Source organism: Gymnogyps californianus, chromosome 5 (genome assembly GCF_018139145.2).
Source record: "Gymnogyps californianus isolate 813 chromosome 5, ASM1813914v2, whole genome shotgun sequence".
NCBI lineage: Eukaryota > Metazoa > Chordata > Aves > Accipitriformes > Cathartidae > Gymnogyps > Gymnogyps californianus.
In genome coordinates, this window is record NC_059475.1 from 33,297,332 (window position 1) to 33,310,770 (window position 13,439).

General features: G+C 46.5%; 1 protein-coding gene across 2 annotated transcripts; it reads right to left on the reverse strand.

The window, feature by feature from the left end:
• Nucleotides 1-501: 501 nt before the first annotated feature.
• On the reverse strand, nt 502-12,375 carry EXD2 (exonuclease 3'-5' domain containing 2). 2 transcript variants are annotated; one of them, XM_050896783.1, is made up of 9 exons: nt 12,341-12,375; nt 10,460-10,867; nt 9,252-9,508; nt 8,085-8,211; nt 6,953-7,278; nt 4,540-4,646; nt 4,171-4,306; nt 3,055-3,411; nt 502-1,891 (listed from the first exon to the last, which is right to left on the reverse strand). In XM_050896783.1, the coding sequence occupies exons 2-9, from the start codon at nt 10,796-10,798 to the stop codon at nt 1,675-1,677; spliced, it is 1,866 nt and encodes a 621-aa protein (XP_050752740.1). In that variant the 5' UTR covers nt 10,799-10,867; nt 12,341-12,375; the 3' UTR covers nt 502-1,674. The 2 variants fall into 2 exon arrangements, with proteins under 2 accessions (XP_050752740.1, XP_050752741.1); XM_050896784.1 differs by having other exon boundaries at nt 10,460-10,601; nt 12,341-12,351.
• Nucleotides 12,376-13,439: the final 1,064 nt, after the last annotated feature.

Genomic DNA, 13,439 nt, shown 5'->3' on the forward strand with positions numbered 1-13,439 from the left:
TGCTGAGATTATAATCAGCTGTGTGAATGAGCACAGAGACAGAACACATTTGGCTAGATCAGTTTTTGTTAAGACCTGTCAGTGGTACAGGAAAGGAATAAAATTGCCCTTATAATGAAAATGGTCTCATTTGCAGCTCTGTGATAAGTAGTACTTATCATGAATCTTTGATTCCTTGTGCTCAGGCTGCTACTGCAGCTCCTCTGGGATGGCATTAATGTACCGTTTCTCCATGGCTCCTACTTATCTCAAACAGTCTCTGCTACAAACAGGTTTTTCACCCCTGGCCTGTGAATTTCTTGAATTATCTGATAAGGGAGAGTTTCAGCCACGATCACAGCAGGTCCAGGATTCTGCCCAAATGTTATAATAAAATATGGGTCAACTGCGCTATACACAGTAGTGTGAAGTATGATAAGGGTTTTACTGAAACTTCTTTACAGAGACCTATAAAAGTCGAGCACAGCTTCATCATTCAGGAGAAGCACACTCATCTCATGCAATCAAAATCATCAAAAGTGATTTCACAAAGGGGTATGTATTTTTAAAAAGTTATATTTAACTAAGGTCTAGCACCAGGCAAAAAACATGACTATTTAAGAAAGTCAGACAGCAGCACATTTTAAAAAACAACAGTAATAATTAGCACACACTAGCTTATATTTTCAAAGCATTTTACAAAAACATGAATTAATTAAGCCTCACAACACCCTTGTGAGATAGTTAAGTATTATTAGTCCCATTTTAGAGACAGGGAAACAGGCATGGAGAGAGTATGACCTGCTCACCACCACACACGTCAAATCCAGGAACAGAACACCAGATCTTCCAGTTTTGTGCCACACATGGTCTGACCTCTTAAAAGATGTTGGTCTTTAAATGACATTTGTTTCCTCTCATCCTTTTTAAGACACCTGACCTCATTTCAGTCTGATATGAAAAGGTACCCACCAAGAGCTATTCATGATAAACAAGTGGAATTAGGAAAGAATATTTTTTAATAGACTCTGTGTTGCCAGAAGCTGTTTAAGAAAAGACTTGACATGGGTCCTTCCATACTGCCAGAGTCAAAGAGTGTTGCTTCTCATCAGGCACCTCACTCACCAGGAAACTCACTGAGGCCTATCTGCAATGCTGATACAGCTCAGAATTTGCAAAAAAAGGTAAGGTTTCTTTGCCACTTCCAAACAAGGAATCTCTCTCTGGCAGGGAGTCTTCTCTGAGAAGAACTCGTATGAATACAACTGCACTGAAAGCAAAGAAAGACTTTTATCAGGAGACTCTCAAGGTGCAGCCAAAGGTGCAGTTTTATCTGTCAGAAAACCTGGAAATGTTCACATATTGTGCTCTGTGTTAAGAGAGACAGTCTGTAGGCATCAGACATCCTGGGGGGTAGAAAATAACTCTCCATAGTCACTTTGAGAAGACAAGTTCCCTTAGCATATCAGTCTTGCACTGAACTAGTCAGTGACAGACTAGGATTAAAAATTCCAAACCACCTGAAAATTCAAGTCAATGAATTTAACTCTATAAAATGCCAAATCTGGCAGATCTACTGCTGTCTGTTTGCAAACCCGGGCCCAGATGTTAGTGGAGACATAGAAATAAAAACAGTCCTTCCACCTTCGGTTACATATGTCCATTAGACACTATCTAGAGTCCAGGAAGTTAGTTTCACGACAGCTCGATCTGAAGATCCTCCCCATACTTTCGGATCAGCTTCATGTGGTTATGGTCCACTGACCATTGCTCTGGGAGGTGCTTGGGCTGCATGCTGTCCAAGAAATGCTGCCGCCAGCGTCTCTCCAACTGCATAAGGGAGCGCAGGCCTCCTTTAGCAAAACACTGCACCACCTTCAGTCCATGTGGCATGTAGCTCTCATTGCAGATCCTGCCAGGACACAAGCAGAGTTTATTTTCATACAAGCCCACTGTCAGAATCTAGACCTGTCTCCAATGAACAGCAAGACACTGAAGATACTTTCAGCTGCGGAGTTTTATTACAGACACATGGTAAGCTAACCAAGAGGGAGAGTTTTAAGCTTTGCTTCAATGCCAGACTCCCTTCTGGAACTGGGAAGCTGGTTTCTTTGAACTGAGAAAGTGTTCTTTTATAGCAATACTAAACAAAGCTCTCAAGGTCCACTACAAGCTCCTCAGGAGACAGACTGCAAATTTCTCAAGGCAAGACCCATATGACACTCTAGAGCCCTGATCCAGCCCAATTCCCTGCCTGGATAGGTTCTGAGTTATAACATTGGCACATTACAAACAACAGTGAGCATAACAAGGAGAAAATACTGACTTCATGCAGACAGAGATCAGATACTAGTTAAGAAAAGATATTTGGGGAGGCTTTGAGAAAGAGGAGGAGGGAGACTTCGGATATGACTGTCTTTCAGTCTCCCTCCCTGATCTTCCTTCAAAAGAAGTACAAAATAGTGGAGGGGAAGATGGAGAGCAAGAACAGAAGGAGATTGCTGGAAGAGAAAGGGAAAGAGGGGAATAAACAAGAGCTGCAGTTCACAGACCACTGCTGGCTTGAGGGGAGAAGGGGGTAAACAAAAACAAACACACAGTAAGAAATGCACAGTGCGCTTGTCTGCTTAGAGCCTTAGGCTACAGCACAAACAATTATCTTCTTCCTATCCTTGCTTTCTAGTTAAATGTATCAAAGTACTATAAATCCAGACTCTGCAGGCTTATACAAGTGATAAAGTTATGCTTTTAGAGGCTCATTTTTCATGCAGATCAACTCCTAGTAGTCTCAGACACTCCTTAACTTGACACCATTATTTTAGAGAAGATACATCAGTATCCCAAGGAGACCAGCAATGGGTTTTATCTTATTTTCATTAAAAAGCTTGGGGGGGGGGGGAGGCAGCAGAGGGAAGTCAGCATGTGTGATCCTCAGCTCTGCAAATCCTGCTGGATTTTCTTTTATTTTGCTGCAGTAATATTTACCCCAGGCTCTGTGTGTAGACAACTTTTTGTTGAACTTATGTGCCAATATAAATGACTAAAATGTTACATCTACTGACGGGCTTGTTATACCTCGTTTCCAGACCAGCTGCTTCCTCGAGCATCTCTGGGGTGACTGCCTCTGTGTTAAAGAAGTCCTTGATGCTTTGCAGAAGTTCTGCCCTTCGGGGGTCAGGCAGGCTGTCTGCATTCAACAGGGCTCGGGCCCCCGAGCGCACTTGCCTGCGCAGAGGGTCCTCCAGCAGACGCACGCCTTCCTCAGAGCCGATGGGGGCACCAAACTCCTCAGCCAGCTGCTGCTTGAGATGGTTGTCATAGTAATTGGAGATGGCATGGCAGGACGTGCAGAGTAGGAGCACGTCATGGGAGTTGTGGTCCTTCATCTGGATGGGGAAGTGTCTTCGGTATTCGTGAGGAACAATGTTCTTCCTAGGGAAGAGAAACCAGCCAGGTCATTACATTTGCCTGGAGCTGCTACTCCCCAGGTCCTCCTCTTCCAGGCCCACAAAGGGCCAACTAATACTAAAAGTCGAGGAAAACAAAGATCACTAGGCTCAGGACCCTTAGTGCAGCAATAGGTTCTGCAATGTCTTTTTATTTGTACTTCTCTCCACAGGTTTTCTGCATTTCTCTTTTTTTGCCCTTCCAAAAATTCATCACTTTCAATTAAAAAAAAATAAGTGATTCATACTGTTAAAAAAAAAACAAAGCAATGCACTATGAGAAGCATATCTCTCAGCTAAACAGTAGCAGCTACAAAGACAAAAATCTCACCCTTTGTGACCTCATGGGCTTCAGGCTCACCTAAACCTTTCAAAAACATAAGGATTAAGTAGTGGAAGGAATAGTACAGCTATTTTCAGAAGGGGATGCCACCAGAACAGTGTATGTTGGCATACTGCTGCCCCCTGTCATTCAAACTGCAGCACATACATGTTCCATATGCTTTGTTCTCTCCAAGGACCGATACCTCCTGCCTCTGTAAGAAGAGGAAAGGCTGGCCTATTCAGTGTCAAACTTACCCAGACACATATGACTACAAAGCACTCCAACAGTGATAGCCCATCCAGGATGTGAACAAGCATGATGTTTCAGGCCACTAACCAAGCTTCTGGATGCCAAACGAGATGCAGACCTCAGTACTGTTTTAAAAGATGCATTTTTCTCCTATCCCACTAAACAACTCACCGGATATAGGATTCTCGCTTGCCACATACAACACACAGGTTCTCTTTGACTGTCAGATAATAATCAACTTGAGATTCAGGACGTCCTGAAGGCTCAAACCGCAGCTTCACAACAAATGGGTCTGTGCTAACTAGCTCTGAAAGGGTAAAGGCAAATAGAGAATATTCAAGACAAATTTGTATTTGAAAGCTAAAATAACAATGCTAAAACATAGGAGTCATCCTAGTGAATCCCCAACAGAATTTCCAATAAGAAAGGATACAAAAAATTCATGCCCAGTTATCTAAGTAACAAGGAGGGGAGAAGGAAAAAAAAAAAAAAAAAAAAAAGCTGTATTTCAAATGCCAACAGGAAAATTGGTATGCTTACCTCCAATCCCCTTGTCCAGATACCACTGAGCCTTCTTGCGATCACAAGTGCAGAGGGGCTGTCCATCTGGTGCATGCAGGAAGCAGTTGTCATACAGCGGAGATTTTCTATGAAACAAGGGCAGTATTACAGCAACTATAACAGCATGCCAAAGAAACAGAGCTCTCTATAGCCATGTGTGGCTCTCATAGTCACTACAATTCATGCAGCCTCCTCCAAATCACAGGAGTGCCCCTAAACACACACTTAAGGCTGCTGAACACCGCACAAGCTGCTGCTAAGGGAGGCAGAACATCTGAAAACTTACCTGGGGTTCACCAACCCCAGGTAAGGTATCTTTGCTCTCCTGCTGCCAACAGAATTGCAACTCTGAAGCCCAGTTTTCAAGAGATGCCATCAATGATGACAGCATTTTCAAAAAGAAATTACATTAGAAAACAAAAGAGAATTGAAGTCAAGAAGGACGACGAGCTAAAAGTAAGCTAAAAGAGAGTGTCAACTTACAGGCAAGGCAGTTTCAAGGATCAGCTGCCTAAGGCCGTATTTTAATGTTTTATTAAGATGATGTTTCTAAAATTTAGTGTGAACAGCAATTACTTCATTCATCCAAGAGAAATGCTCCAAAAAGGCTCTTGCAGCACTCAGAATCCAAACACACGAGTCCATGGGAACAACAAAGCTGAGCTGAGGCCCTCTGAAACACAGGCACCTAACCTTAGTCAGCGGTGAAAAGTCCTGCTTGAGCGATCTCTGGTGATTTGTGGCAGTGTGTGGAAGGGCTCCGTTTTGCAGAAAACATTTCCTTACTCTGCCAACCTTCTTCAAACAAAACTGAAGAGCAGAGCAGGCTGGGCTCGGGGAGCACTTGGGAGGAACTGGCCAGGTATACAGACATGTCACAATACACTGTGGAAAAGTTTCCTTTCTGCTCGCCAGCAAGATCGTATAAATAAGTACTCAGCAGAGCTCTACCAGCTAAAAAGGTTGATTCACAGACTATGTAATCTGACAAAAGGATTTCTTCTGAGGTCCATGGGGGGAAAAAAGCCCAACAAAACAATAATGATACAGGAGGTCTCCTTCCACTGAGCATCAGCAGTTCAGCTGATTTGAGTACTTCCCAGCTCTAAATGAATAAACATCAAAACTAAACAGGCTTATAGAAAGGAAGAGTGGAAAAGGACTTCTGATATCACATCCAGTCTTATTACAGATCAGAGCCACACTGCTGGAGATACTGTAAAAAACAGTGAGTCTACGGATCTTTCATGAAGTCAAGCGCAGTTAAAAACAATAAATAAACAAACATGGGGAGATCTCAATTTAGCTTGGAATGCAATTTTGTTTAAATTTTAATCCTCCCATGAGGTGCAGTCCTTCTGTTTTGTATGACACAAGATCCAACTAAAAAAAAATAAATCTGGAAGGACTTGCTGTGTACAACACACTACCATTAATGACTGCTAATTAAATCAATATTATTGACTACATTAAAATGTCTCCATTGCCAATCCAATAAACTTGAAAAGGAGAAAACAAATACTAAAATGACTGGTTTTCTTTCCAAATGGTAATTACAATTTTAGTTCCTACATCCAGTGATACATTTTATTAGACTGTATCCAAACAAAACCAAACATACTAGCTCTCCACATCTTCCACTGCATTGAGCTTAAAGAGACTTCTCCAATTTGTTTTTAATTAAAACAACTGAACGCTCATTAGCAAAAGGCCGTAAGAATTTAGGATTTGCTCCACAAAATCGCCTGCAAGATGGGGATCCTGAATTCAGCAACAGCTGCCTCTGCAAGGCCAAAGTAGTACCATTCCCTCCTCTCTCTCCCTGGCCAACACAGAAGTGCAGTGCTTTGATGCTGCCACAGACTGTTGCTTCCTGTGCCCTCTGGCACCTCACAGTGTGTCTCACCCCTCCTAACCTTAGCTTTCAACTCTGCTCAGTACCCTGACGTCTCTGTGACCACAGCAACCTGGGGCAGCACAGTACGAACAGCAGTCCACGAGGCAGATCCCGCTGAAAGGACAAGCTCTATGCAGTTGCCACCTCTTCCCTGGAGAAAACAGTGAACAGCTGTTTGGACCCGGACAGCCAACCACCTCCTGCTGGGACTCTGCTCTCCAGCTAATGCCTCCACAGGAGAATGAAGGGCAAAAGCTGAAGACAAGCCCTCAAACCTGCTCATGACCTAGTACAGATCCAAGTGCTGCCCCTGCTTTCAATACCACCTAGAGGGAAATGAAGAAATCGGAAACAGGATCTGGCTCCCATGACTGTTAGCTCTTGTGTTTCCTTTCCTAGCTCGTATTATCCACTTTGTTTAATGAATAGAGCACGAGGCATCATTCAAAGTTTTCCATCTGCGGTGCAAAGAGTAAAATGTGCTCATAGACTTACCGTGCAGAATATCCCACTCCCAGAGGCTTTCGCTTCTGCCTCCGTGGATCTCTCACTTGCTGACCGCCAGAGGGCTGGCCATTCACCGAAGATTTCCGATTCTTTGTTTTCTGAGGGGAGCGTCCTTCTCCACTCTTTTCCTCTCCTGTGCTGCCACTCCTTCTTCCTCTAAATGGGGTATCCACCAAGCCCCGGCATTTACCCAGTGCTTTTTCCCAAGCAGTGACAGAGTTTTCACCTTCAGATGTAGCAGGGAGGCTGGCAAATCCCAGCAAATGGAGAAACAGAGCCACTGAGACCTGGGCATCCCTAGCAGCATAGAGAACCTGCAGAAAAGCGTAGACATCAAGATACTGACAAACAGCAAACACTCCCAAACATTATCAGTCTTTAACACTTCGTACAGCAAAGCCAGAAGCTTGATTTATTTCCTTTTGAAGTTCACACAAAGTTCTGGCAGTTGAGTGATACTTTCATAACATCACCACACCCCATATTTTTAGGGTCAGTCAGACTTGAAATACTCATGGGTGCCCCCAGGAACTGCAATGGACTGAAAAAAATTCAAGTCAGTCAGGCCTTAAACAACCTCCTGCCCCACAAAGCCCTCCCTAACTAATAAAAAGCTTCCTTTTGATATACTGTCTATGAATAGTCAGTGCAGTTATTTATCCTGTCACTCCCTCTACCGGTCACTGATTTTGTAGACATCTGCAGCATGACTGAAGAAAGTGAGCAATCAGGGAAACCATAATGGTCTAAAGATAGTGAACAAGGTTTCCAGGGTCTCTCTCTAATATTGCACTGACTGCTATAGATTGGAGGAAAGAAAATAATAAAAAGGTGAGGTTTTGGGTGCACAAACACTTCTTCAAGGGGTCTTTCCTTATAGGATCTTTCAGGACTAAAGGAAAACAAGGGTCAAGAATCCAGGGAGGACAGCAGAAAAGTATCTTCACCAAAAAGGAGGGAAATGCAGGCACAGAGTCTGAAATTAACTTCAGAACACCATCACACATAAGGTTTTGAGGCAGAATTCAAAGAAGGCCCAGATCTCCCTGTTGTAATGCCTCTTCTCTATTAAGAAGGATGCTTTTCCTCCCAAAACACTGAATTGAAGTGGAAGACACACCTGATCTTGTGTCAGTTCTTCTGCCTCCCAGTTGCTGCAACGCACATGAGGAGACTTGTCAAGCGGGCAGTTCAGGACTTTTTCAGCTAAAGACTTAAGGCTCAGGCAGTTGTGAAGTAGATCCTTCCTTCAGTTTAACAAAGAAAGTGAAACAAACATATTAAAAACGAAACTATAAACCCATGCAAATTCAGATGGTCTCATACACCCTGAACCTGCCAGAACACAATGCACATGAGGCATGACTCCCACTCAAATAGCACACAACTGCCTGTCAGCTTTACAGGCTCTCTTCCTCCCCTCCACTAAAATGTCCTTTCTAGATTTAGTAATTATCTAGTGCTGGCAATATGGAAAACAGGCAAGGCTAGGAGTCGGTAACTTTTAAGGCTGAAGTGTCTGGCTCTGAACTACCCACTACTGAACTAAAGAGGTCTATCATAGAGTGATGGACTGTCTGCCCCAGCGATTCATGAGGAGCATGAGAGCCAGGAATGACTCAGAGGAATCCTGGCCACTAGAGACAAGAAGTCCATCCTCAGTGCTAAGAAGTCACCATCAGGTCAGCAAATCCATGCCCCAGATCACTAACAACACACCCAGGCATACATATACTGTACGTGAAGAATATTCCCAAGTAAAACATTTTATTTCAGGAAGAAGGAAGGATGAGAAAATGGCATCATAACTGTAACCTCTCCGTGGAAGCATTGTTATTAAAAGAGAAAATTAGAGCTGGTTTATTTAGTCATTTTGCAAGAAATCCTGTAATTCAACAGTTCCACTTACATGCCCCTGGCACATTCATCCCATACTTCTAGGCAGTGTATTCAAACATCTGTTGACATGGTGATCACTCTTACTGCGTTACATCACTGTGCCTGGACTTCTTAAAAGCTGAAGCATGATACTCAGAAAAGTCCATAAGGGTATTGCATGAGAAGACTAACAGACTAAATCTTCATGAAGATTTCATTTCCATTAAGACTATAGAATAGAAGCATGACATGTTCTTGGGCTGCAGCTGTCAACACCTATCCTCTAAAACCACCCCGAGAACTCCAGACCTACCTGCCTGGTGTCATTCAGCATATGCGAACTACTTTTAAAATATTTCCAACTCAAATGATGCCTCAAACAGAGCTGCCTCTGTCTTCAGACACTCACCGCTGTCTCATGGCTAAATACCGGAGATCCACGCTCCCTTTGACTGGAAGACCATAATCATGAAGTAACTTGCAAGCATCTTCCCAGCATCCTACCCCAACTTTCAACACAGCACTGTCTGCCATGATGTCCAACAGGGTCTTTGGGATAGTCTGTCCACTGGCAACAAGCCTGGGCAACCGAACAAGAATGCAGAGGCCACTGAAAGAAGCCATCTGTAGGAGCGATACAGGATTTGCTTTTCCCTCCACAGATACCTGAAATAAAGACAAAAATCAGAGTCTGGGTTACAGTATTATTAGCAATACTGGAGCTGGAACAAATTGCAAAAGAGGCCACTGAAGACAGGAAATACCCATCAGTTTATACAGTCAAGTATTGTTACACGTCTCTCAAATTTTACTGCAAATTATGTGACCTGTTTCACAGTATTACTGTCCCCAAGCTACTTCTTGCCACACTCCTACAAGAGAAACTTTCCCCCTTTCACCCTTCTCCCTCATAGCTGAGCTATGAGAAGAAATCAGACACATTTCTTAATCCACATCAGCACAAAGCCACCCACTACATAAATGTTTATGGCAAACACATTGTTTAACTGTGGCTTATACTAATGACTGTGGGGTGAATAAATTTCCAGCCAAAATAATGGCAAAGTCAGGCTTTATAAATGACTCAAAGCCTGTTTTGAGAGTTCACACAGACAATTGTACAAGCGGAAGAGGAATTTTGCTTTCTGGTAGTCCCAGTGAGTTATATCTACGTATCAGTATTATCGTCCTTTTTGGATTTATTTTCCTTAAGAAATTGTTTCTTAAGTATGTAGCTGGATTTAAAATAGTGTAAACCCAAGCTACTTCTATTAAATCACCTTTAAAGAGATATTACATACACATAAAACATATTACATATAAAACACATAATGCTATATTTAGCCATACAATTATCACTGTGTTTAGCACAGTCGATTTATCACAGGATTTCAGTAAACAAATACAACTAGTGAATTAAAAACTTACAGTCAGCACACTTAAATGTGAGAACAATCAAAATCAGCAGCTACTTCACTGCTGTCATGACAGCTAATCACACAGGCAGTTTCAATAGTCAGTCCTGTTGTATTCATTTAAGCAAAGGAACCACTCCACCCTCAATGATTTCCCATTGCAATTTGCAATCTAAATGAGAGGCGCTTCTTGATCACTCACCCACTCACAATCAATTCCAAGCACTGGCCACTTCTCCAGCTCCTTCTTCAGCAAAGGTTCAACACGATCCCACTCCTCCTGCTCTGAAACTATCACTATGTCTGCACCAAGGGTCCTCTCTACCCAGGAAAAGGTGGGAGATCTGAAGAAGGAAAGCACCTCCTTATCCTCTGCCTTAATCAGTTTCTCATCGCCCGAGTTTATAACTGCTTCCTCTCGCTGACTACTACAGCATGCTTTTCCTTTCCGACGCTGGGTTGCTTTCCACAAAACCAGGCCCCCCACTGCAACACCCAGCAGGGTCGCCAAAGTAATCGTCACTGCTGTTTGCTTGGGCATTTTTTTAACACCCCTTTTCCCCCCTTCACTTCACCCACTCAAAACGGCATTGTAGGATTTTATCATGGCCTGCAAAGAAAAATGAGAGAGGTGGAAGTTAAAGACAACTTAGTGAAATGTGTTTAGAGGTATTAAATACACCCACTGGTATCATAACAAGGTTCTAGCCACAACTCGCAATTCTGACAGAAAAAGGACGGGGTCCCACTTTGATAGACTGGGGGTCAGGGGACAGACTGCTGCAGTGTTGTATTGGGCAGTAACAGGAGACAGTAACAAGCTGCTGTTGATCACACCACCAAAAACCTTAAAGGGAACCCATTGATTTATACTGGTGCAACTGGATGCTTCCACAAACTCTGATATTCCAAAAATAAACTAGTCAGGGCTGTTATCAACATCTTTTAGCTCAGTTTGGAACCAGATCAACCCAAACAAGGACAAGACGAAATTACTGCAGAATAAGCATGTCTATTCATGCATTAGTAAATAATAGGCATTGTCCATTACATTCACATCCATACTAACGTCAAATGGCTCTTCAGGCATTGAAAAGCCCTAAAGAAGCAGTGTCTATTTATAACATAGCTTTCCCTCTGTCATACAAAAGCTTAGCTCCCCTTCAGCAAACCGAAATCAATCCTGCCCCTGCATCCCCATCTCCCCAGCCCACCGCGTTATTTTTAAAGGTCTGCCCTTATGCGCTCTTCGACACAAGCAGAAGCTGTGGCGTCGGTGCTACCGCAGCCCTGTGCAACTGCCAACAGCATTCAGAGCGTGGGCACGGACACCTGCCTGAATGCTTGTGAAGTGACAGGTAATTTACTCTCACTTCTTAAACTGAGCGAGAAGACTGAAAGCAATGAGGGCCAGCCGCACCTGTGGCCTCCCCCCCGCCCCGGTCCAACAGCTGCCACCTCTCTGGGAACCGGGGGGATGCAGGTGCAGGCCGCGGCCCTGTGATCCCAGGCAGCCCGCTTGTGCAGATCCCCCCATCCCGCCCCGGCAGGAGAAGCCCCGACGAGACAAACCGCCCCCTGCTCAGCCCCAGCGCGGGGACGCCGGCCGGGCCGGGGAGCCCGGGCCGCCCGCCATGGGGAGGCGCGCGGCCGGCGGCGGCCCCGGGGGCAGCGGTGCGCCTCGGGCCGAGGGCGACGCGCGGGGGCAGGCCGGGGACACGGGGCCGGGGCCTGGCCGCCGCAGGCCGCCCCCGGAGAGAGCAGAGCGCGCTCCTCTGGGCCGCCCCGCAGCCCGGCGGGATGGGGACAGGTAAGGGCGGGCCGCAGCTCCCCTCAGCACCAGGGCGAAGCGGCAAGGCGCTGCCCGTTTTAGGCTTGGTCGGGGCTTTACGGGGAAGAGGCCCGAGTGCCGCCCCCGCGGGGAGCGAGCAGGCGGGAGGCGCCGAGGGCAGCCGGGGCACCTGCCGGCGCGGTCCGCCTCCGGGATGCGCGCAGCTACCTCTCCCCTCCCCTCCCGGCCCCCGCCGCGCCGCCGCCCGGCCCACGGGCGCCCCGCCGGGGCACCCACCTGCCCGCCCGCTACCTGCGTCTCCGCGGAACGGTTGTCTCTGGCGGCAGGAACCCCCCGCGGGGTAGTCGCCGCGCACACCGGGAGGCTTAGAGTGGCGGACGCTTCCTCTTTCCCGGCGGTACGCGCCGCCATGTTGTACGGCAGCTGCTGGCCGGGCGGCTGAGGCGGGGCGCGCGGCGGCTCTCGGTACAGGCCCGGCCCGCGGTACCAGGGCGCCTCCGGGGTGCCGTGCCCGGATCCTCCGCGGAAGGCGTGTGCTGCCACCTCGGTCCCTTCGGGCCCCCGGTCGTACCCGCGGAGCGCCTGTGTGGTTGTTTCGCCGCTCCCGGGGGCACAGGCTCGGGCACTGTGCTCGGGGCGGCGGCCCGAAGAGGGGCCGGTGCTCGCAGCTCCGCGCGGGAGCAGCGGGAGTTGGCGGCGTTACGGTGACCACGGCTGAGTCCCGGAACAGGCGCGAGCGTGCCTTCAGCCGGGGGATACCACCTCAAAAATAATACTGTGGTATCAAATATTAATAAAAATACTGGAAAGCGAGCTCTTCTTGGAAGATTTTTGAGGTGAAGAGGGGCTCGTGGTTCGCGGTTAGGAAGGCTTGATGAGCAAGCGGTAGCTGGGCTGCGGAAGCCCCCCGCACCCGGAGAGCACCCTGAAGCGGGCCGGCAAAATGAAGTCCTGCGGGGCAGGCAGCGGGGTTGCCTGCCGCTGGAATCCGCGCTGCCCACCTCGTCGGGCAGGAGCGGGAGCCCTGCGGGGCAGCCAGAGCCCTCGGCACTGGGGAAGTGAAGCGGGAGCCAGGGAACAGAGGCAGCAGAGAGGACAGAAGGTAAAGAACAAAGGCAGACCGGAAAATAAAAAGCAAATCGCAGCCACCTCCAAAGTGGCAAACTGGAAGAAAACAAAAAGGGGTAAATCAAGTGGAAGGGATTAAGAGTTTAACAGAGGAGTAATTATGGCAAAGCTCGTGTGTGGGGAAAAAGTATGAACATTAGAACCGTGACACCACAACACATGGACAATGAGTATACAGCCAGCTGCCATGGTCAGGGTTATCATCATCAAGTCTTGCGGCTAAGATTGTCAAAAAGCAAACAAGTTTCCAGCCCAAATTCCA